General features: G+C 37.9%; 1 protein-coding gene across 1 annotated transcript in view; it reads right to left on the bottom strand.

Annotated features, from left to right (window-relative positions):
• The window catches only part of cables2b (Cdk5 and Abl enzyme substrate 2b), a 56,188-nt gene that overhangs the window by 24,418 nt on the left and 4,665 nt on the right, over positions 1 to 27,105 (bottom strand). Inside the window, exon 2 of the mRNA XM_059333417.1 lies at positions 5,617 to 5,712. Coding sequence (XP_059189400.1) covers positions 5,617 to 5,712 — 96 coding nt within the window. The remainder of the gene's footprint in view (positions 1 to 5,616; positions 5,713 to 27,105) is intronic.

Here is a 27,105-nt window from a genome sequence, read left to right on the forward strand (position 1 = left end):
TCTCCCAGCTGCAGTCAGAGCAGGAGATGTTAACCCCTCAGCGTCCAGATTGCACCAGTCTGCAAATGAACGTGCAAAATCACCACCTCAACCGTATCCAATCAGCGTCGACTAGTTAGTAGCGGCTCAGAAAGTACCTACCTGACCCTAACCCTACCTGAGGCAGGTACTTTCTGAGCCGCTACCTGAGCCACTAACCAATGAAGTTGGGCGGATCCTCTCTCTCAAGCCACACCGATAGCGGCACACTAGAGGGAAAAGTACCTAATGATACAGTTTTCTTTATGCTCTTTGTGGTAAAGCTATTGTCAAACATTATAAATTGAGCTTGAAAATGATACAGTTGTAATAAAACAGTCAGTTCCCACCAAATGCAAATTATAATTCTCTTATGAGTTTTCTTATCCACTTGGTTTATGATGTGAAGAGACACGATTTTATCTCAGCTCACACTAATCCCCGACTAATCTCAGGCTAAACGATTGTTTCTGATCTCTGAAAAGATTCAAACATACAGCAACAACTTTTATATAGAGTCTTGCAGGCTTTAGTTTGTTTAGAAAGTCACATTGGGATAAAGTTAATCAAACATCATTATTATTTTTACAGGCATGACACGATCTGGCTCAAACAGACTTAACTGAGCAGAGGATTCAGTTTACTTTAATCCAAAATAAACAGAGACAATCTGATGTTATGGCTGTAATTCATCATTCCAGTAATAGAACTGTCTTATAAAGTGATTTATCATTCAAAGAGGAGAACAAAGGAAGTAAATGAAAGCTGTTTAGCTCTCACAAGAGGTCAATTTGTAATTATATGCTGGGGAACTGCACATCAATTTGAGACTTTTCTGTTAAGTTATTACTTTAAATTTGCACAACTCTCTATAACATGAGAACTGTGAAACACTGACTGTCCTTGCTGCTCCAGACGGATTATGAGTTTGGATATAATGCGGGTGTTGTTGTTGCCTGTGATGCATGGGAAAGTGGAGAGCAGGAAGTCACCAGGGAGTTCAGTGGAAACAGCAGCAGCATCACAACAGGCCCGCTGGAAACGTGCCTCTCCTGGGGATTCTGTCCCCTCCTCAACATGCACTTATCACCACACATTTCATAACACAGGGGGCACGTTATTCCATGATCACCCTCAAGAAAAACACGAGACTAATCCCACTGGGAACCGGACACATGGCCTGAGGATTGTTACCAAGGAGCTGCACAAAGAATCAGCAATTCTTCAAGATGTTTGAGAAAGATCCTGACAATTTTTTTTCTAATAAACTTTACATTGATGAAGAGAACTATTAATGGTGGGACATGCCCAAGAATGACTATGGCCAGTGGCTTTATGTTCATTATGTTTATTTAGCTGGTGAACGTTCATTATCACACAGGATGTATACTCTAGAGCAGTGTTTGTTTTCTAACTGCAGGCTGTTTTTGTTCTGTTCTCATTTCCTTTATTTACAGGCTTATGGCACAGTCAGTTACAATTAGGGATGGGCGTTTGGAAGAAACCTGCCGACTCGAGCATCTATAACGTTTACAATCAATTAATAGATTAATCGCTATGTTTTTATACTCCAGTATGGTTAAAAATCAATACATGGGAAAAAGAAAATATGTATATACAGTACAATGCAAAAGCCTGTTTTGATAACGGATGCTTTTATTTTGAAAGGACGAAAACAGACTTCCTGTCGATCATAAAACTAAATCAAGTGAGATTACACTGTAAAGATAACGTCAAGGAGTTCAGTGTTTTATGTTTTAGCCCCCGAAGAGGCATGAGGTTACTTTTCACAGTAATCTTGCATATTTAAGTGTGTTAATATAAGTTTTGGATAAAATTAAACTTAATATTATTAATATTAATAATTAGTCATTCATGCTATACTCTTGTATTTCGGTGTGTTTTATAATTGTTATTGCAACTTTCAGTTTGCAAACTGTAGCTTTATCCAACTTAACTCTCAGCTCATTGGCTTATTGATGTACGGCCGCAGAACTGAACGCTCGGCCGTGTTTCAGTTCAGTGAAACTGATACAGTCATAGGTAAAGTTAAAATTAATAAATACACAGATTGGTAAAATTCCACATGATCGACCAAATTCTTAATGACCATTAATTGATCATTGATTTATTATTCCCATCCCTAGTCACAACACGTCCAGCTGTCAGACAGGTGTTTTGATCTGCAGAGCTTTAATACACAGCAACGCATGTGTGCAACCGATGTCCCTCAACTGTCCTCCGTGTGAAAGAGGTGGCAGAACTCTTCACGTAAAACGATAGCAGAATGCAGCATGAGACTGTTTATTCATGTTATGTACCTAATGTATGTGCATTTGTTTCATTTCAGCTCAGTGTCTTGGAGGAAAAACACTCGGCAGGACTTTCCGTTGAGCAAAAAGCCAATAAAAGTAACTTGTAATCTGTGCAAAAGATGTACAACTGACAAAAATTAACCCTCAATGGAAATATGTTTATTCAGGTTACTGTGTGAAAGCAACAAACACTGGATGACAGGAGAGAGGAGGAGAAAGAAACCCCTTCGAAACAGCGAAAAAGGCAAAAATGTGGCTTTGCTATTAGAATAGAATAGTAAGAAAATATATTAAGGAGAAGCTTGGATGCAGGAAATTCTTTCTTAATGCAAAGCAGAGCCATTGGGTCGCCAAGTGTATTAGATTGGATTTGTTTTAATAACTTGAAGGTGCTTGAAATGTGCACAGATCAGCTGTATTATCCAGGAGGAGATCAGGATCAGGACAAAAAACTGGGACATTGCTAGTTTTAAATGGACAAAGTTGTGCACAATTTGGATTTTTATATGTCTAATATTCAAATGGACAGAGAAGAGAGTTAAGAACCATGTTGATGGGACAATTTTAAGCCTTAGTTTTATCAAATTTTTTTCTAATATTGAGACTCCATAGGAAGCTAGTATTCTAATCTAAAAGTCACTTTAATGTTATTAAATTTAGGTGCGCCAAAGTTTTGCCACTTACGCTATATTTATGGATATTAAATTGTAATGATTTTTTATTGTTATACTTGGACTAGGGATGGGTGTTTGGAAGAAACCTGCCAACTCGATAATCTATAATGTTAATCAATCAATTAATCGATTAACTGCTGCAAGCATACATAAAAAAATATGCAAAATAAAAGATATTTTTTTACAGTACTATGCAAAAGCCTGTTTTGATAACGGACGCTTTTATTTTGAAAGGACAATCAAAAACTAAATCAAGTGAGAATATACTGTAAAGATAATGTCAAGGTGTTCAATGTTTTATGTTTAATGTTTTTAGCCCCTGAAGAGGCATGAGGTTAGTTTTCACAGTAATCTTACAAATTTAAGTATTTTTTGTGTTAAAATAGGTTTTTGATAAATTTAGTAATTCATGCAAGCTTTGATACAGTAAGCTAGTTTTGCTCATATTAATACTCTTGTATTTCTGTGTGTTTTATAATTGTTTTTGCAACTTTCAGTTTGCAAACTGTAGCTTTATCCAACTTAATTCTCATTGCTGCTCATAGCTCATTGGCTTATTGACGTGCGGCCGCAGAACTGAACGCTCGGCCATGTTTCAGTCCAGTGAGTCCCGATATGCAGTCATAGGTAAAATTAGAAAAATACACAGATCGATAAAATTCCACGTGATCGACCAAATTCTTAACGACCATTAATCGATCATCAATTAATTATTCCCAGCCTTAACTTGGACTATGACTGAAAACTGCAACACAGCTGGAAGCACTATTACTGACATAAAGATTCATACTTGGTGAGCCGTTTAAAATCTCCCATGAGCCAAAGGAAGGTAATGAGCAGGAGGGCTCAAACGTTTCACTTTTCTCTTTGAGCTGCGGTCTCTTCTTGGTGATGACATGGTGACAAACAACAGCTCTGCTGCTCTTAGCTGGATCTATTCTAAAACAATCAGCCCTCAGTCTATTAATATCTATTGTACATGCCTGTGTTTCGTTTGACCCACAGGTCTGATTTATACACCCTGCAAGGAAGGACGAGAATAGAATACAATAGAGGAAGAGCCGGAGAGAATGACATGGTCCAGGCTCCATGAGACAAACTCACAGCTCACTTCCTCTCCTCCGTAGAGTAAAAGCTTCACACTTCTGCATATCAGCTGAGTGTGTAAAGGTTCATTGTTTAGGAGACTGAGACACAAGGGGAAAATCAGAGTCATGACACGTATGACCTTTAAGAAATGCCAACAAACAATTACTCTAAATGGCCAAGAATAGCAGATTTATTATTTGGTTTAACTTTAAACATTTAAGATTTATTTCCAGTTGGATGTGTTCAGAATAACTCCACAGGGAGGGTTAGGGTATGTCCACTGTGGTTGGACAACAATGGATTGACATACAGTATGGCAGAGAATGTAGCTCTCATCTAATTATAAAAGGATCAATGCATCACATGCATTGTAATAGCTGTGTTTCTAATAAAGTAAAAGTCAATTTTGAGGCAAAATTTTGAAATGCCACATTAAAGAAAATTTGTATTTGGGACGTTTCCATCAACTGGTATAAACAAAGCAGTAACATACTTTGCTCAGAAGATGGCAGTGTAATGTATTGCTGTAGGCTCATCCGTCTGTAAACAGGAGAAGAAGAAGAGACAAAACAACATCAAAAAGAGGTTGCTAATTGGACAACTTTGGCCATCCATAAGAGAAATCGAGAGAAATCTTCAGGAATTGGATAACTTATAATTGTTCTTTCATGTCATAGGAAACAGATGATCAGTCATGTGAGTTAAATGTTTGTTACGTCAGAACTCAATCAGAAAAAGCGTTTCCATTTCCCGTTCAAAAGACAGAAACTACCTCAAGCGAGCGTAAAACCTTTTATGCACATTTTTGAAAGTTTTATCAAATGTTGGTGTTCCCATCATGCAAATTTCTCTAATGCGAATCTTCAAAATGTGCAGAGAAATTCGTTGATGGGAACACGACTAATGATACATGCACCCGGTATTCTCACACTACCTCCATATTTTCCCCTTGAAACCAGAACAGCAGGTATTACCATGTTGCTTAACACCATCTACACCTGGACACAGATTTGGCTGCAGCAGTCAAACAACATGATGAGGCTTCTTTCAACTTTAACCTTAACCCTCTGAAATCTTGGGCTATTATGTCCGTTAAATATCTGTTAAAAATCTTTACCATGCCATGTTGTTATCAGTTTTTTCAGCGTTACTTCACCTATATGTCCTGATAATTAATTTTTAACTTTGACTTACTTGATCAAAATTTTGAACCCAAAAGAAACTAAGGAAACATAAAATCTGCTCTTGAAAATTATGTTTCAAAACACAGAATTTTAAATGTTGCAAATATGAATACAGGTTGCATATATAACATATAACAGGTAAAATGAGGATGATCTCTCATTCTATATTTTATACTAAATATATTTTACATTATCTCTGGTTTTACTTGGCCAAATATCATCAAAAAAAATCTTGTATAAAGCGAGTGATAAAATCCCCCACTACAGGAGACAGGATTGGACTTTTGATAAAAAAAACTGTCTCCTCTCCTTGTCTGAACAATGCATGCGTCTCACCTGCTGCCTCTCGTGTCGTACTGTTTCATGTTTTTGATGAAGTGGATCTTCTTTGTGTGTCGAGGTCTGGGAGAACCACCAGAGAGGTTACGACTCCTACAGAGAGAAACAGACAAACAAGGTCAGTAAATCTTAAATGAGGATTACAGAGGACACACAATGTGTCAACTTAAAGACTGAAATAGAAAAGAATGTATAAACGTGTAAAGATTTTTCCTCTGCAAACCTCTCTGCGACTGTTTGCTGTTGATCAATTAAGTGCAAAGCAGTATTTTTTGTTTTGTTTTTATCCCATTACTTTGTTTTTACGTTGTAACAAAAACCTGCTGATTGGCGAGACCAAAGCTGAGCCTGTGTGTGTGTGTATCAGTCCCCTGAAGGTCAGGTTATGAGTCGGGTTGTGTCGCTGTGTCAACCTTGTGGATTAAAAAAACAGACCTCGACGTGAAAGCAGGCCAAGGAGCTCACTGACATCACATCTGTTACATAACTTTACACGCACACGCACACGCACACGCACAGCACCTCCACAAACTAAAACTGCATATCAAGCACAGTGTGCATTTATAAATCCTCACTCGCACATTTCTATATAGGGCACGTGCATAATCTCAGAGCACTTCTCCACACAGCTCTTCAGCACATATGCAAATATTTTAACACTCAAACACTTCTCATACAATAAACTGTAAACTCATACTGGGGACCCACCAGATAGATACGCCCCTAATTCATATTTTCAGTTTTTTTTTTCTAGAAAAATCCAAATAATAATGCCGTCACCATGCAAGAAGCTCAGGTAAAACAATAATCTACACAAAGCTAGAAAAATAAATTTATATTAAGTGCAAATGCTACTATTAGTCATTAATGACTTTAACTTAATTTATTATAACCCTACACTGTTAAAGTAACTAAAATTAAACTGTGATATTGTTATCAGATTTTAAACATGAATTTTGTCTTACACACACACAAACACGTGCATGGAGACACACACACACACACACAGCGCAAAAGCAGATTGGAACCAAAACCCCGGAGACAACCCAAACACTAAGACCTTCTGCTAAGAAACAGAACTGTTACACAACTGTGAACACACACACGCACACGCACACACACAAACAAACATAAATATGCACATGCATGCAGAGGCAGAAAAACAGAAAGTCACACACATACAAAGAGCATCTGTTAATGCTTTTTTTAAATGGCTGACCTGGTGATCCACAGCACATGGAGTTTAAATCCACACACACATTAACTTTCAACTGTCGGTCCTCAGTACTTTTAACAAGGTAGTGAAGCAGATGTTTGAGGGAGTGTGTGTGTGTGTGTGTGTGTGTGATGGAGTAACATCTGGGTGGATAGATGTGCCTCCTAATTTAGTCACGTTGACGTTAAGGCTTTAACAGTAAGTTCTGCCCTCTAGTGGTTGTTTAACATTCCACCCCAAAACAACAATTCCACACGTCTTGCTGAATCAACTGGAATTTTTACTGGATTTTTTTACACAGATGCCGAAACTGATTTTAAAGGGGGAAATAAAACAATAACCAATGGTAACCAGTAGGAAACTACTACTGCTCTCAGAACTGGAATGAAAATAGACCTTTTTTTTATGTGGATTGGGCACCAATTTTATCACCACTCTGTAAAAGCATCCAGAGAGCTACTTTTTCAAACATAAAACTTTATTAAATAATATTTAACATTGTTATAAATGATTATACCAACAATTCCTCACACTGTCAGCCAATTCTATAACTGATAACTGCGAAAATAAAAAATAAAAGGAAGCAAATAAATAGCTGAATAAACATCATTGCTGTTCAGTGTCAGTCAATTACTGACAAAAAAATAAATGATAAAATTAAAACTAAAACCACATGCTAAGCAACATTTTCTGCATTACATATTGTGTAAAAAAGTTTTGGTAACGCTTTATATTAAGGTCCTTGTAATAACCATTATTTAACAAGTAATAAGGCCCTTGTAAGTCCTTACAAGATGCTTATCAACATTATTGTGTGTTTATAAGCTTATATAAGTGTTAATAATGGCATTACAAACACCCATGACCCACCCATTATGTCTTTGCCATGCCTTTATTAATCTTATTTTGTTTGCTTATTGATATTGAAATATACTTTATTGCTCATCTATTATAAGTTAACTATAAGTTAACTATGCTTTTTGCAACTACTGGATCTAAAGCGAGAACAATGCCTTATTACTTGTTAATTAATGGTTATTAAGGACCTTATTATAAAGCGTTACCAAAGTTTTCAGAACAGCACATCATATACACAGATACCAATATGGCTTTGATAGGACAATATTGGCAGATAATATCTTCTTTTTATCAATCACACACACCGAAAAAGGAAAATAAAATCTCTTTGGGTCACTGACAGCACTGTGGGAAATATGTAAGATTGAATTAGAAGTAAATGTGCTGATGGAAAATGAGCACAGCCTCAACTTAAGCACCACATCCTTCAGATATGGAAATGAACACCACAGAGACGATGTCAACAGTGTCACAGTATCTGAGTATAGAGTTTGAGCTGTTCCAGTAAAACATCAGTCAGCCTCTTCTGGATTAAAATAAAAATGAAAAGTAAGAAAAGCCAGACGACAGTAGTGTCAGCAGTCAGTTCTACAGTATTATTAAACCAAAGAGTCTATTTTTAATGATCCTATCTTTGGTTTCTACCGTAACCACAGTTACATGATGGAATCTTCTCAGCGTTCCATTTCCACGGGAACCTTCAATCCACATCCATGTTGTGGAATGTTTCCATTGTGTGGGAATAGGAGGAGCACACTGGCCAATGCCCGCTCTGGATGATGATGGTGGTGATCAAGACAAATATGGCCACACAGTGACAGTGACACATCAAGGGGGAAATGTCTGATCCTGATTACAGCCAATGATATGATCCCCAAACGGTCGCTAAAAATACACTGTTTATCATAAGAAGTAACTGTAAAAACCAACATTATCGGCGTAATTTCAACTTTCCGACAGTCTTTAGAGCGTTTCCATTAGAATAAGTAACCAAAACAAAACTTAAAATTGTGATATTTCTATCAGAATCACTTTGTTCTACATGTCTCATTTAAAACGTTGCCAAAACGAAACTGTTTGGAATAACTAGATCCTGTTAAAAACATTAAATTCTGCTCCTCAGCAACAGGTGACAGGTGAGATTATATTTCCCATGTTTACACAGATCAGAGAGGAGAGGACAGGAGAGGTTGGAAACATGAAAATAGTTCAATATGTATAGCATGTGGAGAGACAATTTTCGTTCCAATATTCATGACAATTGTGAGTACACACATGGAAAAGTGTTGTATATATAAATTACATTTTTTATTCCAATGAAAATAGAAATTCAACTTCAACAAAACAACCGTGTTTTCTTTTTTTTCATGATTTATATTAGTTGTTTCCACTTCTTGCCATGATTTGCAGGACTTACAAGGCCACAGTGAGTAAATATAAAAGGAATGTATTGGCAAACAAGAGGGTTCATATGGTAAAAGTTTTGACAAGTGATGGACATTTAACAGGATGGATTTATCATAATAAATACTACACTACCACAATAAACTTCCCTGTTATCATTCAATTATTTTCTCAGCTTGCAGGCTTCTATTAGGAAACAGCTTAAGTTATAAACATCAACAATATCCGGATAAGAGTGCGATAGCTGACGCCAGCTCTCTCCCAGTCATTCTAAATCTGTCCCAGTATCTGAGTTTTGGATCTGCAGCCTCATTATCACAAAAGACTGACCAGTGGCCCATTTCCATGAGAACCAGCTTGCTACATCTCTCTGGGATGTTGTGGAAAGTTTCTGTTATGTGGGAACGGAAAAATCCACTCTGCTGTCTCCCCTGATGATGATGACGATGACGATGATGATTGGTACAGTACCCTACTTTTAGACCTGGGAAGATTTTCTCAATATATGTCATTCTGAAAATATTTTCCTCTCCCGTGCCATTAAATTAAAGGCCAACCATGCAGACAAAACAAAAACAGAAAAGCTTTTCTACATTACAGTCACATAAGGTTTGGCTCATGCACTTTTCTACAGAAACTTGCAATGTTTGAGCAGGTATAGAGCTTCAGACTTTCTGAACACATTTTTGTTGCTATCCAACAACAAATAAAACGTGAATAATGCATTAATATATTATTAAATCAAAGAAAATAGCAGTTTACCATTGAAACTTTGTATTTGGTATTAGTATGGATGTATTTGCACCAGTACACCTAAATTATTAAAATGTAGCACATCATAATTTGCATGAAATAAGAGAAAAATGAACAATTAACTCGGATATACAAGATTAAAACTGAACTTGAAAAGTACAACAGCCATCATTTTAAGAAAAGCTGATAGAATTTTCCCTCTGCTGCCCTCTATTTACATCACTCCTCTCGTTTTCCAGTAGTTTTTCATTCAGGTCAGTTTGAGGCTATTTGTGAATTAAGGGCTGCTCAGTTGATGATTTGAATCATTAGTATTTATGGTGCAGCCCCATGAGTGAGTAGGTCTTGACCAAAAGTCATATCACGATATATTTAGGCTGAATATCGATGTACGATATATATCACGATATTTTTATCGCAAAGTGGGAGCAAATGTTCAGTCAAAGTAAAAAAAAAAAATCAAAGCTCCATAAAGCGCCCATATCACATTTAAAATATATCGATATATAACCCAGCCCTAGTGGAAAGTGTTAGGACTGGGTATATATTGATATTATATCTAAATCAGGATATGACAGTAAGTATGGTCTTTGATTTTGGATATTGGTAATATGGCATAAGTGTTGTCTTATCCTGGTTTTTAAGGCTGCAATACAGTAAAGTAGTGTGATTTTCTGAACTTAATTAGGGATGTCGTTAACTGACTAAAGTAGTGTAATTGGTGGTCAAAACTCTTAAACAGTTAAAATGTATTATGAAAAAATTATTTTATATACAGGCGAAAAGTATGTCCGAGCCTAAATTTTCAGGAAACAAACAAACACAAAAAATATATATTAATAATAAATGCCAAATAGCAGAAATGTATGTATATAATGTGAATAGAATGCATGTACGTATATATGTATTATTTTTTATATTCTTTATACTGTTTTCTATATCTTTATGTCTGTATCTTGAGCTGCTGTGACAACTAAATTTCTCCACTGCAGGATAAATAAAGTAATATCTTATCTCATTTTATCTCTCACAGCTGGGTGAACTGGGACTCATTTGCCTGCTCGTCTATTAACGATTTGCGAACAGAATAGGTCATTTGACAATAACACCCAAAACAACACGTATGAGCCTTTCACGGTTCGCAGTACAGAGCGGACCGCTTCTAAAAATATAGAGCACGTCATTATACATACAAGTACATGTGGCTGTAAGAAAAAAAAAAAAAAAAAGCTACAGTTTCGTTGTATTTAGGCTACAAAACCACTGATCAAGGTTTAGGGCAAAAAACTTTCTGGTTAGGCTTTATACAAGTACAGTTTAAAACAGTTTAAGCAGTTTAAAAAGTAAAAAAACGATGTACCTAAATGCTGGAAGTGAAGTGGTTATGGGGGTGTAGTGACTACTGGATGAAAACATGATGCACGAAAGTTCAGTGATGTTTAAATCACATTGTTTACTGGAGAACAGTCTGAGACGTAAAACATGGGTCGTATTTTGCTGCCTGTAAAAACAACCCATGGGGTCATTTTTGAGATGAGACCAGTTTTGGTTAATGATAGGATGGCTACCGGCCAGAAAAAAGTAAAAAAATCCAAATTAGCATCCCTAATATATACAAATATACATATTTGGGTATATTTGGATGCATTTATACACATATAAATGATTCTGAAATGGGTTACTCTCATAGACTGTATAAAATATTCTGAATAAGTATTATATTATTGTGTATAAGGACTTTAACTTTTGATACATATATTTTGCTGGTATACACTGTGGTATTGCTACTTGAACTACAGTAAAATTATCTGATTAATAGCACTTGACTGTATGTTTCGGATTGACAGGATGATAAATTCAAACTGAAATGACCTTCAAACCTCCAAACCAGCTCCATTAACTCATACAGGAAGCAGTGAGTGTGCAGCTGCAGGCCTGTTAGCGGGGACCATACTGATGGACTTTTCTGGGACACAAAGTCATTTAATTCAGTTTGAGTCATGAACAACACAGACATACTAATAATAGCTGGTGTTGCCTTAGTTCAAAATAAAACTGCCACACACACACACACACACACAAACAACATTTGTTGGATATTTTTATTCTGGACTTATTTGACTACTTTTCCTTTATTAAAACTTTCTGCTCTTTTTTCTTCTTTGTTCTCTTGCTACATTTTCTGTTTCTGGCTATATTTTCTTCCTTCACATAAACCATCCAATTGTTTCTCAGGATTCTGTTTATGAAGACTAACTAACAATTTATTTTATATAAAAGGTGTCTCTTTATCAATTTGCCAACATTGACCCAGATATTAAGCTGCTTCTGTTCCATTTCATTTTTCTATTTTTAATGTGCAATATGTGCATCAAAACATGATTGGACATGTAATCTCTGTCTCTTGATCTCTCCAACTTCCTTTAAATCTGTTTGTGTTACTGCCGCAAAACTACAAATCTGAAACAAATCCTGTGCTCCTGAATTTAAGTGCTAAAGTTGGTCTTTATTCTCCAGAATCTCTGGTGCTTAATTTCGTCGATGGTAAGGCTTGCATTTTCAACACAAATCTATTGAACCATTTTCCCTTTCAGAATTAGTTCCAGTGTTTTGGTGGATTCTGTAAAAGATCTGTGCTCTTATTTTGAAAGCTGCCTGTGATTAGCGACAGGAAGTAATTTGTCACAGATTAGCATTTTGTAATGAAAACAACTTTAATTGTTAGCTAATGTTAGCTCGCGGCTAACGATCGGCATGATGTAAAAGTGTGTTTGGACCTGACGGCCCGGACAGGTTGATAGTATTTAGTTCGGCTCGCGCACAGGCACACGGAGCGATCATGTGGGGACGGGACTGATACAGACAGGTAGGTAGGCACGTTTCTCTATCATGTTTTGAAGGGGAGAAGTCTGAATGATCTGCTCTGTGCTGAATTTATTCGCCGTGCTCCGTCGTCCGACAAAAATAGAAGCTCTGCGCAAGTGTTGCGAGGGCTATCGGATGGCCGTGCGACGTCGGACTCATTACGCAGCGGATCTGGAGTCGGTGGAATCTCACACATTGATTATAATGAGTGCGTAACGGCTCCGACGACGGATCTGCAGCCGTTACTGGGGATTTCCACCGGGCGCGTTACAGCAGCAGCACGGCTCCACCGCGGTTTTGCTGCGTCTTCTGCCCGGCGTCAATTCACACCGGGCGCGTTACAGCAGCGAGCCGGTCGTATACACGCGAGATAACGAGATCACGCAATAATCCTGACCATACGGGAGACCTCAAGATCCCGTGATAAACTCGAAACTCTATTTATACAGTCTATGGATAAACTGTGTGTATAAAGTAAACAACAACAACCAACAGTTTACTTTGCTTCTCTGACGTGAAGGATCTGTTGATCTGATCATCTATCCTTATAAAAACAATATGTTATGTCATAAATGATTGTATGATGTTCCACTTCAACAATCAGTCTTTTGTCGTCCGTGTCGCCGATCCTCTGAGACCCTTTGATTGATTGATTGATTGCTGATCTGGTGCCCCGGTCATAACATAATGTTGATGTGAAGTAGTTTTAGGCTGCATGAACTGCGTATTGTGTTTTGTTTTGAAAGGGGGCGGAAGTGTTTTACGCTGATTCTGAGTCGGACTTCCTGTCTGCTGCGATCTGCTCTGTTGAGATTTACACGATTTGGTAGCGTCTCGCGGAGAAATAGAAGTCCTACCTAATGCTCGCGTAGAGACGCTGCTGAGACGCTGCTGTAATGTCGCGCAGCGCGCCCGGTGGAAAAGCTCTCATTGATTAGAGTGTTACCTATTTGCAACGGCGAACGTGACGCTGACGTGACGCTGCTGTAACGCGCCAGGTGGAAATCAGGCTTTACGCATCCAGTGGAATCTGACGGGTGACAGACTCTCTGCTGAGCAACGGCAACACAACACAAAATAACTTTATATCATGAACCGTATCAATATACTTTCAGTAGCTTGAAATGTGACATTAGCGCAGTACACAAGAGTCTATTACAGTCTGGGGGGCCGCCAGAGTCTTGGTAATTAATGGGAAACCCTGAGTACCGTTAAAAATGGCATCTTTATCACCTGGACAACTGAAGCGACAAAGTTAAATAAACTGTGTGAATGCAGCTCTCTACCATCTCTGACAGTAATTTATCTCTTTCTGCTGTGAGCTGCTGACCAGATTGAACAGTCTGTCACAACACTGCAAAGTAAATGTCAGATTATCCAGAATGTCTGAAAAAACAGATAAGCTTCACACTGCCACTTTTAACTTCAATAGTTTCTTTTTTTGCTGTGTCTTCATCTCTCCTCCATTTATCGCTCTAAAAATATCTGCTTTCATTCCAAAGTTATGAGAGTGTGTGATCGGCATCACATTTTTAAAACACCTTACTAGATATTTCTTTTACACTTCAACCACACAATTTTTAAAAAAGGACATAAAATTGACATTCTGTGCTCACAAAATCAGCCTGGATTATTTTAGTTGTACAGTAACCGGAGGATGAACCACAACGATAAATGACCCTATATCCCCAAAGGGTCACCTAACTTTAATGGCAAAAACGTTCTAAATAAAGGCAGGCGCTGTGGCTGCAGGGTGGTGTCACACTAAATACATCTGTGCTGTCTCTGTCCTGATTTGTCCTCGAGGATCAATGATATTTGCTGTTGCTGTATCATGATAAGCGAGCTGGCAGCTGCTTCCTCCTCACACACAGCTTCTAGTGATCAGAGGCTGAGTGGTTTAGCTCAGAATAGACACACACACACACACACACACACACACACACACACACACACACACCACTGGCTTATATCAACACACACTGGCTTAATCTGTCGCTGCAGATCTCTCGCTATTTTTTGTCTGTAGGGAGAGGAATCCATATTATTGCGGTCCACAGTGTTAGTTTTAAACACCACAGAAGTGCTGAACATTTAGTGTTGTAATACACATTTTAAACATGGTAACAATCACTGTTAATTTTGGCAACCAGAGTGTGAATATGGTAAATTGTTTAAGTGTTTATTGTGACCAAGGTATCAGTGAATATGAAATTTCTCTTATAAATAATCAGTAAATGCATTTTTACCCGTTCCTACAGCTGTTTCTGTGCATATATGGCTTACATTGCACAAACAATAATATTGTGTTTCATACTATGACCCTTTTTAGCTCAAAGTAAAAGATTAGGGGTGAACCAATCCAATTTGTTGGATCAGTGAGTGCAGGTACCACTACTGACCTAATTAAGCGGATCAGATCCGAGCCACACAGAACGATCCACATACAGTTTGTTGTTCTGCACCATTTGTTTGCTTTGGTTGAAATGTAGCTAAAATTTGCACAGGTTTAAAGAAGATGTTGATGCATACCTTAGGATTTCCTGTGTTGTCACTGCCATATTCACTCATACATACAGTGCTGGGCAGATAGGATTAAGACCTGAGTTCAGAATCATGCTGAATTTATGAAATGAACGTCTGAAATTTTAGACAGCCATCTTGCCATTTCAGCAAAAGAGCCATTATAGACTGCATGGAGCTTTTTCTGATACAAGTAAAAATATATTATAAGTATATTTTATGTTGTGGCTACAGCTTGTATTATGGAAACTAGGGATGGGAATAAATAATCAATGATTGATTAATGGTTGTTAAGAATTTGGTCAATCACATGCAATTTTAATTGATTCGTGTATTTTTAAATGTTATCTCTGACCGTGTACTCACTGAACTGAAACACTTCCGAGCGTTCAGTTCTGCAGCCGTAACTCAATAAGCCAATGAACTGAGAATTAAGTTGGATCAAGCTACAGTTTGCAAACTTAAAGTTGCAATAACAATTATAAAACACACAGAAATACAAGAGTATAGCATGAATGACTAATTATTAATATTATTAATTATTATTAATTATTAATAGTATTAAATTGAGTAAAACTAGCTTACTGCATTAAACCTTACTAGCATGAATAACAAGGTTTAATTTGATCCAAAACTAATTTAAACACAAAACACATTTAAATATGTAAGATTACTGTGAAAACTAACATCGTGCCTCTTCGGGGGCTAAAACATAAAACATTGAACTCCTTGACGTTATCTTTACAGTTTTATCTCACCTGAGTTAGTTTTATGATCAACAGGAAGTCTCTTTAAAAATAAAAGCGTCCATTATCAAAACAGGCTTTTGCATAGTACTGTATATATTTTATTTTGCCCATGTATGCATGTTTATTTGCATACTGGAGTATGTATAAAAAAAAATAGCGATAAATCAATTAATTGATTGTTGATGTTATAGATAATCGTTCTTGGCAGGTTTCTTCCTAACACCCATCCCTACTAGAAACTGGTTTGATATTTGCTGCAGAACAGCCTACATTCAGTTTAAAGTACTGTTTCCCTCCTTTCTTTGTCAACATTGCTGATAACCGGCCAGTGAACTGATGCATATATAAAAGTCACATGTTATAACTGTACAGAGAGGATGAAGAAGACGTGCAGTGCAAGTTAACAGAATGTACAAGATTGATTAAAACTTGCAGAGTCTGCTCAGCTTTAAACACACACACGGCTTTCCTTAAATACCTCCCATACTAAATCCTTACCATACACACACTTTGTCACTGACTAACCCCCCTGACCATAGATTAAATGTTCTGTTGTCTTAATCCTCAGCACCCACACACACAGTGGGCAGTAGTGTGTAAGAACGGTCTGTCCACACCTCTGACACTGACTGACGGTGGCTGGACACTGCCCCAGATTACACCACACACACACACACACACACCACACACCACACACCACACACACACACACACACACACACACACACACAGTTGTGTGACTTACATCACCAGATTAACAGACCCCTGGTTCTTCTGCATGATTTAAGGAAAAATAATAATCCTTCATTTCTTATTCCTACTTCTCTCCATGCCCTCTATTCCTCACATTACTTTCCCCATGAAAACATGAAAACCTTTACTGTTGATGATTTTTTTTTTGGTCACTTTCACACCCAACCTGTGTGGCTTGGATAAAATTAACCTAAGTGATTTCTGCCCGGTTAGTACGGTTTGTTTCGGCTGGTGTAAAAGCTGTCAATCACACACTGATGCAAGGTCGACATCCAAATGGTTTGTTTGTGGTGTGATTTCAAAGCTAAAATACAAATAAATCAAAGAAGTGATCTGATTAGCAGCAAATCAATTGATAACCATGGAGGGTTTGCCCTTGATACATTAGACAGGCAATTTACCATTAAAACTCTAATAATAATGTGATAATAATGTGAGTTTAACAGGACAGGAAGTGCTCCTTTATCAGCCTGGTCGGGATATGAAAAAAGTTCAGAGAAAATAATTCTGCAAACTGGATGTGACAAATAAGACTGCGTGTGTGTGTGCATGTGTGTGTGTGTGAGGAGTGCAGTGATGAGCATCTGTTATCCAACCTACTGATACAGGCTTGCGTGTACACACACACACACACACAGGTCACACAAAGGTCACAGGAAGTTAGGGGTGGATAAGGCCCGAAAAGATTATCACGATATTTCAGAGTATTTTCGCGATAACGATATTCTTGACGATATTAAAAAATACTGAAAAATATATAGAAAATTATTTTTTAGTCTGTATAAATAAATAAAAATTGTACAACAAAATAAAAATCAATCATAAATCTAAATGTAGTGTAAATTGCAAATCTCAACAGTTGCCAAATACAAAAAAATTACTTACTTGAGTATTAGCAAATAATAATAAACAATAACCTTCTAGGGGGTCTGGGGGCCACCTGGGAGAAAATTTTGTACATTTTATAGTACAATGTGATCAATCTCGTCCACTTTGAGAGCTAAATGGGAGCAAACACCTCACAAACACATCATTGCCTATTTGAATTAATTATTGAAAAGGAGAATAAGGGTTCTTCTATGTTTTATTTAAGGCATCTTATTTTGACAGTCTTCTTGTAATTTCTGTGGTGGATTCTGTGCTCTTATTTTGAAAGCTGCATTTGTATAGCGACAGGAAGTAATAGTAGCTTTTTGTGATTAAAACAACTTTAATTGTTAGCTAATGTTAGCTCCCGGCTAACGAACGGCAGAATGCAACAGTGTGTTTGGACCGTTTGGACCTCTGACAGGACATGTTGATAGTATTTAGATCGGCTCACGCACACACAGAGAGAGAGAGTGGGGACGGGACTGATACATTACAGACAGGTAGGTCCTTGTTTTGAAGCGCAGTGGGAGGGCAGCTCGGTATATTCAGTGCCTGTGTGTGAATCCGTGCGCATGTCTCGGAGGAGGACAGAGAGGTGGGTCGGGGCTTAGACTGACTGACGGGTGACAGACACTGCTGAGCAGAGACACAACGCAAAATAACTATGTTATGAAAAGTGTAGATATACTTTCAGTAGCTTGAAATGTGACGGTAGCGCAGCACAAGAGACTCTGGCGGGCCGCCAAGGTCTAGGTAATTAATAGGAAATCCTTACGCCACTATGTCAAGAAGTAGGGCATGTTGCCAATATCGTGATATGCATTTTTTTTACCCATAAAAAAATATACCGGTATAATCGTGAACTATACGATATGGCACACCCCTACAGGAAGTCTATGGCCTGTTCACACCGTTGGTGATACATTTAAACCATACGATCAGTCAAAAGTCCCAGACTACAGTTTCCATAGTGTTTTCTAAAGAAACACACAATAAACACAATAAACTATCATGATCATGTTGAAGCGTGGACAGAGGAGAGTATTAAGTTTTCACGCAGCCTTCTTTCACTTCAGAAACATTGTCCGTCTTTGCCCCACCCTCTCCTTCTCGGCAGCTGAGACGCTGATCCATGCCTTCATCACCTCATGACTTGACTACAGCAACAGCATTCTCTATGGCACATCTTACAAAATCTTAAATAAACTACAAAACATCCAAATATCCGGAGAATTTTTTTTCCATAAAAGCCCAAATTTGGTGGCCTCTCACACATTCTAATGCCACTATTCCATCATATACACTGATCTTAATGATTGCATATTTTAAGAATGATTTTAATCAAGAATAAGGGTTATTTTATGTTTAATTGAAGGCATCTTATTTTGACAGTCTTCTTCTTGTAAATTCTATGTTCGGTTCGGTTAACACACTGTGCTCTTAATTTGGAAGCTGCATGCATTTAGCGACGGGAAGTTATTCAAAACAGTTAGTCACAGTTTAGTGTGATTAAAACAACTTTAATTGTTAACTAATGTTAGCTTGCATTGCATACTTTTAACATTGCAATGCAGCAGTGTGTTTGGACCTCTGATGCCTGGACAGGTTGATAGTATTTAGTTTGTCTCGCGCACAAGCAGACGGAGCGATCACGTGGGGACGGGACTGATGCAGACAGGTAGGCACATTTCTCTGTTTTGAAGCAGTAGTGGGGAGGGCAGCTCTGTAAATTCAGTGTGTTTGAATGTGCGCGCATGTCTCGGAGGAGGACGGCGAGGTGAAGGTCAGGTTTCGACTGAATGATGGGTGACAGACACTCTGCTGAGCAACGGCAACACAATGCAAAATAACTTTATATTATGAAACGTGTAAAGTATCTTGAAATGTGACGTTAGCGCAGAACATCAGAGTCCGTCCAGACAGATTAGACTCTGGCGGGCCTCCAGAGTCTAGGGAATTAATGGGAAACCCTGATACAAATTAAATGTAATATTATACTGTGTTCACAGACTGGGTTGTGGTCATGGCCTTTGTTGTTCATAATTATAAGCAAACTTTTTCTTTTGTTAGCCTAAACAACATTGCATATGATCATTTGACAACAAGCACAAAATTGTGAGTCTATAATGTAACAGGCTTACAGAGAGTCCAGAGAGAGTGGAGGACCGGACATTTATGGAATCGCAGTCACAATGATTTGTGATTTGCCAGCCAAGAAAGAGATTAAACAGTGCCTTTAGTTTTTTGGTGTTTCAGTGTGGACAGAGAGTTTCAGACACAACCCGAAAAGGTTTTTGTGCAGACAGACACAATGGTTAAGTGAAGGTAAAGGGCCTCTTTTGATTTATCTACATTTCGTGAGGACATGGTCTGAAGGGACATGTTAAAGACTCAAAGAATGAGATAAATCGTGTGTGTGTGTGTGTGTGTGTGTGTGTGTGTTAAGGGTGTGGAGGGTACTGGGGTTCAGCTCTGCTTTCACTGGAGAGGCATGCATGTTCAGACAAACACACACATACACACCCTAAGACATACAGATGATGTCAAAGTGCATCTCTTCTCTGCATGTGTGTTTGTGTTCGTCAGTCCAGAGGGTGTGTCTAATCAGTGCTTGTGCTGAATCTGATAAGTTTTCTGCTTCAGGCAACAAATTCAGCACACATTTCGGGAACCAAGCTGCTCACGCCTACATTCAGTGAATTTGTGTGTGTGTGTGTGTGTGTGTGTGTGTGTGTGAGTGAGTAAAACAGGGGAAGGAGTTCCACAAATATATTCAGTGGCAAAATCAAGACTAAATGTATGTTTGCGTACATGACCGAGACTTAAGTAGACATAACACAGCTTTACCGTTAACAGTCACAGGACTTGATTGCCAACATTTGAAGGTTGTTTCTCATAAGTCTGATAACAATATTAATTCAAGATGTCAGTTTGAGTCACCTTAATGATCAGAATCAGCCTTCAAACTATCATATCAGTTCTACCCATGTGTAAAGCAGAGAGATAAAGAAAAAAAAAAGAAAGATAAAAAGGGGAAGAGACAAGAAATGTCAACAACCAGGTCAAGTTTGCACAACCAAACCCTAAAAGGTTATTTACTCTGCTGGGAGAAAATATGGGAGGGGCACCATAAGAGAGCATGTGCACATAAAGAACAGGCAGAGAGTGAAATGCTTTAAGGATAACCTTATGCTTTTATTACAGACAGAGGAGAAGAAATGCAGGAGAGAAAAGCACATTTAAAAACATTTATCCGGTGCTTAAAGAATCTTGCTAAGTGTTACTTGCAAGGATCTTTCTGCAAGCAGCAATTAAGAAAAAGTCATTCAAAATATAAAAACACTACTTTCGACTGAGGATAACGTACTGCATCATAATGCATACTGTGAAGCTGTGAATATTAGTTTCTACTCACACACTAAAACTGAACTCTATTTCTGAGGCTATACAGGGATCAATATTACTTTCATTTTTGAAGCATTATTAAAAAATGTTGTGGACAAAACATCTACAGACACGGCATATCAATATTTTTTATTATGTTTTATTGTAATTATTTGCTTAATATGTTTGTTGTTTTTCAAAGATGTAGCTCCCTGCATAAGCTGCAAGTTTTACAGCTTGGGGCTAGTAGTAGAGTTAATATGAGTTAAAGCAGCATTACAGTAGGGCTACAACTAACGATTATTTTAAAAATCGATTAATCTGTTGATTATTTTTTTCGATTAATTGAAAAAAAGCATTAATTTCCAACCCTTTATTCCAAAAACAGAACTGATATTGCAAAAAAACTTAACAAGATTTGTTTCAACGTTAGAAGTTGTTCTCTACACTACACTCAAACACACACACACTCATTCACTCTCTCTCTCCCTTTGTTGAGACACTTTGCATTGCAATTATTACCATCATTGTAGTAAGTGCAAGTTAAGTTCATTTATACACCACATTTAAACACAGCTTAAGATGACCAAGTGCTATAAAATAACTTTAATCAAATGAAAAAGTACAACACACACAAATATATTTGTCAACACTAACTGATATGGGACAAAGCACAGAATATTTACGTGACAACAGATTGAAAAATTAATGGGCCAAAAAAGCGAGTGAAAAAAAAATGTGTCTTTAGTCTTGCAAACTATACCATCCCTGCTTTACTGTTATTAACGAGCTAATGCTAGCTTGTCATGCTTGTCAAGCTGGATAACAAGTAAACAGCAGCACTAGAAGAGCTACTGGAGGAACGTTACGATCTTCACTTTAAAACGGTCAACTCTGCGCTCAACTCAACTTTTTTTTATTTTTATGATCAAACATTGTTGTTGCAGCCCTACATTACAGTAGGGATGGGCATCGATTTTCGAATATTCGAATAGTCATTAAATCATAAAAAATTGAACAGTTCATCATATCTGGAAAAAAAAAAGTTGTATTACTGGTGCCTTCTGCACGGGGGCGACATAGCATTTGATGATACAGTGTGGCGGGCTAGATGCCAAGCTGTAGAAGAAGAAACAAACAGAGGAGAGGGTGTTTTCCACGGCGGGACAAGTTAGCCCCAGAGGGATTTACAAGATTCCGGAGGTGACGTATGGTTTTCACCGTCGCTAACTGTGCACAACGTCAGCAGCTGAAAGCAGCATGGCTAATTGTGCACAGCGTCTCCGCTGATTATAAACATAGTGATTGTGAATTAACGATTGTGAATTAACGGCATCGCTAACTGATAATAACACCTCCAGCCTCTGGCTCGTTATCCGGGTGTTATTATCAAATATTCGAATAATAATTGATAAGAACCCCACGATTACTGAAAAGTACTTTGGCCTGAAATGCACATCACATCGCGACATTACAGTCACAATTTAAGCATTGTTTTTACATTTCACAGCAGGCCAGATGCTGATAATGACTTGTGACTTATAAGGACAGGATTAAAACCATGGAGAAGTTTTTGTAATGATAATAATGATCACAGCACCTGTACGACTGCGTCCGTGTGAACAGAGCTTCAATTCCTGTTCATGTGGTCACTATCTACTGAAAAGCTCAGTCATACTGTCTAACAGTGGTTCTTCCTCTTCTTCTTTATCAAACATTAACTGCTGTTACATTTCACTTCCTGCTGGCAATAGAGGAACCTTTGAGAGAGAGAGAAACCTAAGTGATGCAGAGGACCTGAACCTCATTCAGCCAAAGTTCAAACTTAGTTGAGAAAGTCTTCTGGGCCTGGTGTCATCATAGGAACGCCAAATCTTAATTTAAACCGGGAACAACCCTCATTACATCAGCGCTGAGTTTTCGACAGACTACGTCACTGACTCTCCATGATGTCATTCGGGGAACACCTACGCCCCTCCAGAGGGGAGGTCAGCCAAATGGAGCTGGCTGAGTGTCCTCACCTGGGTGACAGGTAGGTCAGCAGAGTTTTTGCGTGTTCGATTGGCACGGCCAGCAAGTCACTGCTGCGTCAGTCCCAGATTAACCTCACACTGAACCTTCAAGGTGTCCTCATTAAGACACGAGACATTCACCCCATCAACAAACACAGAATATTGCACATGGGTCCACTATGACTGATCTTGTATGCTATTGATCCTAAGTAGACTCACATAACAACCAGTTCTTATCTGATATTTACTGTAAGCTTCTCTACATAGAGCTGATAATAATGCTGCACAATGCATATTGTACATTTTCCCAAGGAAATGTTTTAGCAGATCTTGACAGACCTCATGTTATGATCAGTTTAAATTAGCCTGTGGTCATTTTACTTAAAGGTTAAAAGTTTTATTATGTAAAGGCATGATTTTTGCATCAGATGAAGTGGCCTGTTTTTGCAATAAAGTACAGTGGGAATCCCTGAATTATCTTAACATTAGAGCCCAACAGATGTATATCGGTTGACTGATATTATTGGCTGACATTGGTCAATCAAAGGCCTATCGGTATTGTGTATATGTGTAAGGTAGCTACTGAAAAAGCTACTTTCTCAAAAATGAATTTCCTTAAAATAATATCTAACATTATTTTGCATTCGTACATACTATGTATAACATTGTGCACCAATTCTAGAATAAATAACATTTAAAAAATTAATAATAAATAGAAATAAAACAATGTAAAATAACTATCGATATGTTAGGTGTCAATAGCTGAGCATTTAAATCAAGAACAAATAAAAACAAATAAATAGCTTACCCCATTCTAAATCAAGCAAGCATTGTTTTCTGCATTAAATATTGTCTAAAAAACTGTTTTATTACAGGAGCATATCAGACAATATATATGCCAATACTGATAAAAAGTCAACAGCAGGACCAAGTGATGCATATATTTGTACACGATTTCCAAACATGAATTGTGCTAATTGAATGAATGAGCTCCTAGACGTAGTGGAGGGTTTATCTGTGTACAAGAGGACAGCAGAGATCCTGTTAACAAACTCAGAATAGCAGTGTGCGGTGGAAACAAAGTGAGCCAAGTGCATCGTGGGGAATCCTCTGTGTCACGGTCAGGTTGGTCACGCAGACTGTAGTCCCACTGCAGCTAAATAAAGCTAAATACAGCAGACACTGCTCCAAGGAGCCGTTAATCCTGCAAAGTGCACGCAGATTGATTACTGAGGACTCGACCCGACGTCTTAATTGGACAGTGGAGTCAGACTGCAGTGTATAAACCAGGAGGCAGAGAATGAAGAGACAGGAGGGCAAGTCTGGGCATGGAAAACTCTTACATAATAAACAACTGACTATGATAACAACTCTGTGATTTTCATCAGAAGCATCTCCGGCAATTTTAACTTTGGACTTCCTCACTGACACAAACAGTGTGCAGTGTGATTCACTGAATGTATTGTTAGAAATAATCTGTTTTCTGTCTCTGTGCATGAGGGTCACTATCTGTATCAAAGGTCACTGTCTATGCATGCGTAATTCACTTACCTTGTCTGTGCTATCTCTCTCTATGCAATTATGGATTAATCATGCAATATGCTTTTGATACAATGATTATGATCGTGTGTTAATATTGGTTTAGAAACTATGACTACTTTAAATACATGTATCCCAACTGCTTAAACTTAGTAAGATTCTATAATCACAAAGATATATTGTATGTTTCATATTCATATTCATTAGATTTTAGACTTCATGTAGACATTGCAATATCTGTGTCTCCAATTATATCTCTGTCAGTCATAACAAGGCAGGAGGTTTGTTGGACACAAAATGCAGTTAAACAGTTTAATCGAAATATATTGTATCGTAATAGTCACCATATGCCACCTCTAGTTTGAGAGTAACGTCTCTGTGAACATAACTGACACCCAAACTAACTAACACAGACAAGTTGCTCTAAACACTCGCTGTAACAAAAAAACCCAGTCATCTCTTTTCTAATGCTTCTTGAGCATTAGAGATTTCTGGGTGGACCGACACATACACACCGACTAAATTACCGTCAAACCCTCCACAGACTCTAATCTGTGAGTCTCTGCGACGGACTGCTATCTGTGTAAGGACAGGCATGAAGATATTTACATCCCCACTTCTTTAAGGAGCTCTCTGAGAGCTATGAATCAGTTTAAAGGATAGGTTTAGGCCAGTTTTGTCTGGCTGGGACTTCATCATATCCTCACCCTGAAGGCAGCACATGCGTGTGTGTTTGTGTGTGTTGTCCTCTAAAAGGGTGATGTAGTTTTAATGAAACTCATGAATGTTTAATGGTCAGTTGAGTAGAAACATATGATTGTCCCAAATCCTAAAAACAGACTCAGTAAAACAGCAAAAAAACATCCTGTATGTCTCCTGAACTGTTAATAATCTTGATTATTTTTTCTCACACATTACATAATATCACAAGCTTCTTGGAAGACTAAGCAGCCTTAGAACTGATGCTGATATATTTTTTGCATCATTCTGAAATGCACAGTAAAAGATGCAGATTCACTGGACTGTGGCTAGGATGCTAAAGTTTGTCGAGGTCACAAGTTCAACACCTTCAGCAGCTACAGTGTGTACTTTACGAGCCAAGTGTCTTTACTCAGTGTATATAACGGCATCAGTTAAACAGCTAAACTGTTGATATGTGTAAGGATGTGTTAATGTGCAGGCTAATGAAGCTTTTGGCTGACTGGTTAGCTGGCTGGCAGGACTTCACACACTGAGCCTTGTTACAGACAGTGAGGCTAAACAGAGCGTGACTGATGATCGTATCTGACGACGGCCAAATTCATAACACCAGGAAGTGTGTAGGTGAAGAGAAGACAGAGAACAGGAAACTCAACACCAGCTACAGCAGCTGCTTCAGCCCAAAATGCCCCAAATGACTTCCACTCTTTAACCAGCTGGTTAGACCTTTGGCTTTCAGATGATAGTTTAATGACTTCTACGAAGGCTGAGTAAAAAATATTTCAACTTCAAAAACTAAGAACTGCAATAATTTTATGTATCATTACAAAAACCAGTGCCTTTAGTAGAGAAGCATTAGCCCTAATCGCATATGCATAATGTACAGAAGTTAATATATTTCTGCATTTGTAATCTAAATACTTGCTAGGTGTAAGTGCACAACAAGGCATTTTGGCCCAGAGAACTGCCACTCACTGAATATTTTCTCTTTTTCAGACCATTCTCTGTAAACCCCAGAGATGGCATTTTGATCAGCATTTTGTGAAATACTCTAGATCAACAAACTTGTTACGATCAAAGTCACTTAAATCTCCTTTCTTTTAGAGGTGTGAATCCCCAGAGGCCCCAAGATATGATTTTATCCCGATACTTGAGTCACGATACGATATTATTGCAATTTAACTGTTTAACTGCATTTTGTGTACACAAAATTACATTCAATCAAGAATTGTTTTGTCAAATAATAGAAAATTCTCAGTCTATTCATCTCACTTCAGTCTTTTTATTTCTCCACAATGAGAGTCAAACCCACAGACTGACCAACAAAGTATTCAGCTGTAACTGCAGCATTTTTATCAAACTTTCCTCAAGTTTAAGCTTCACTGCTCTGAATAATTTTGAATGAAACATCACAAAAAAGCTTAACTTTGCAGCGTTATTTCGACAACTCCCAGACACAATGGTGCCTATAGATTCCTTAGATCTTCTAGTTTCATAAGGTACCAGTGTATCCAGTATATATCTAAAAGTGAGCCCACTGCGGCATCCGGAAAAAAACAAAAACAGCGAAATGAATGAATTGATATAATATTGCTTCGCTATACTATGCCGTATCGACCCCCCCCCCCCACCCCCACACACACACCTCTATTGATTATATATTTGCATTATTATAGCAGTTGTTCGGTACATACATCGGTGAGTGTACATGTAGAATCTAACAAAGGAAATCTGCAACCACTTTTATTGGTCTATATCTTATCACAGTTATATTGTAATGTGCAAATGTGTCTCTACTGCAAGACATTCTTGTTCAGAAATGTGTTTACAGGAGCAATGTTGCCATTCTATATTTTGTCCC

The sequence above is a fragment of the Centropristis striata genome, chromosome 5, assembly GCF_030273125.1.
Source record: "Centropristis striata isolate RG_2023a ecotype Rhode Island chromosome 5, C.striata_1.0, whole genome shotgun sequence".
Taxonomy (NCBI): Eukaryota; Metazoa; Chordata; class Actinopteri; order Perciformes; family Serranidae; genus Centropristis; species Centropristis striata.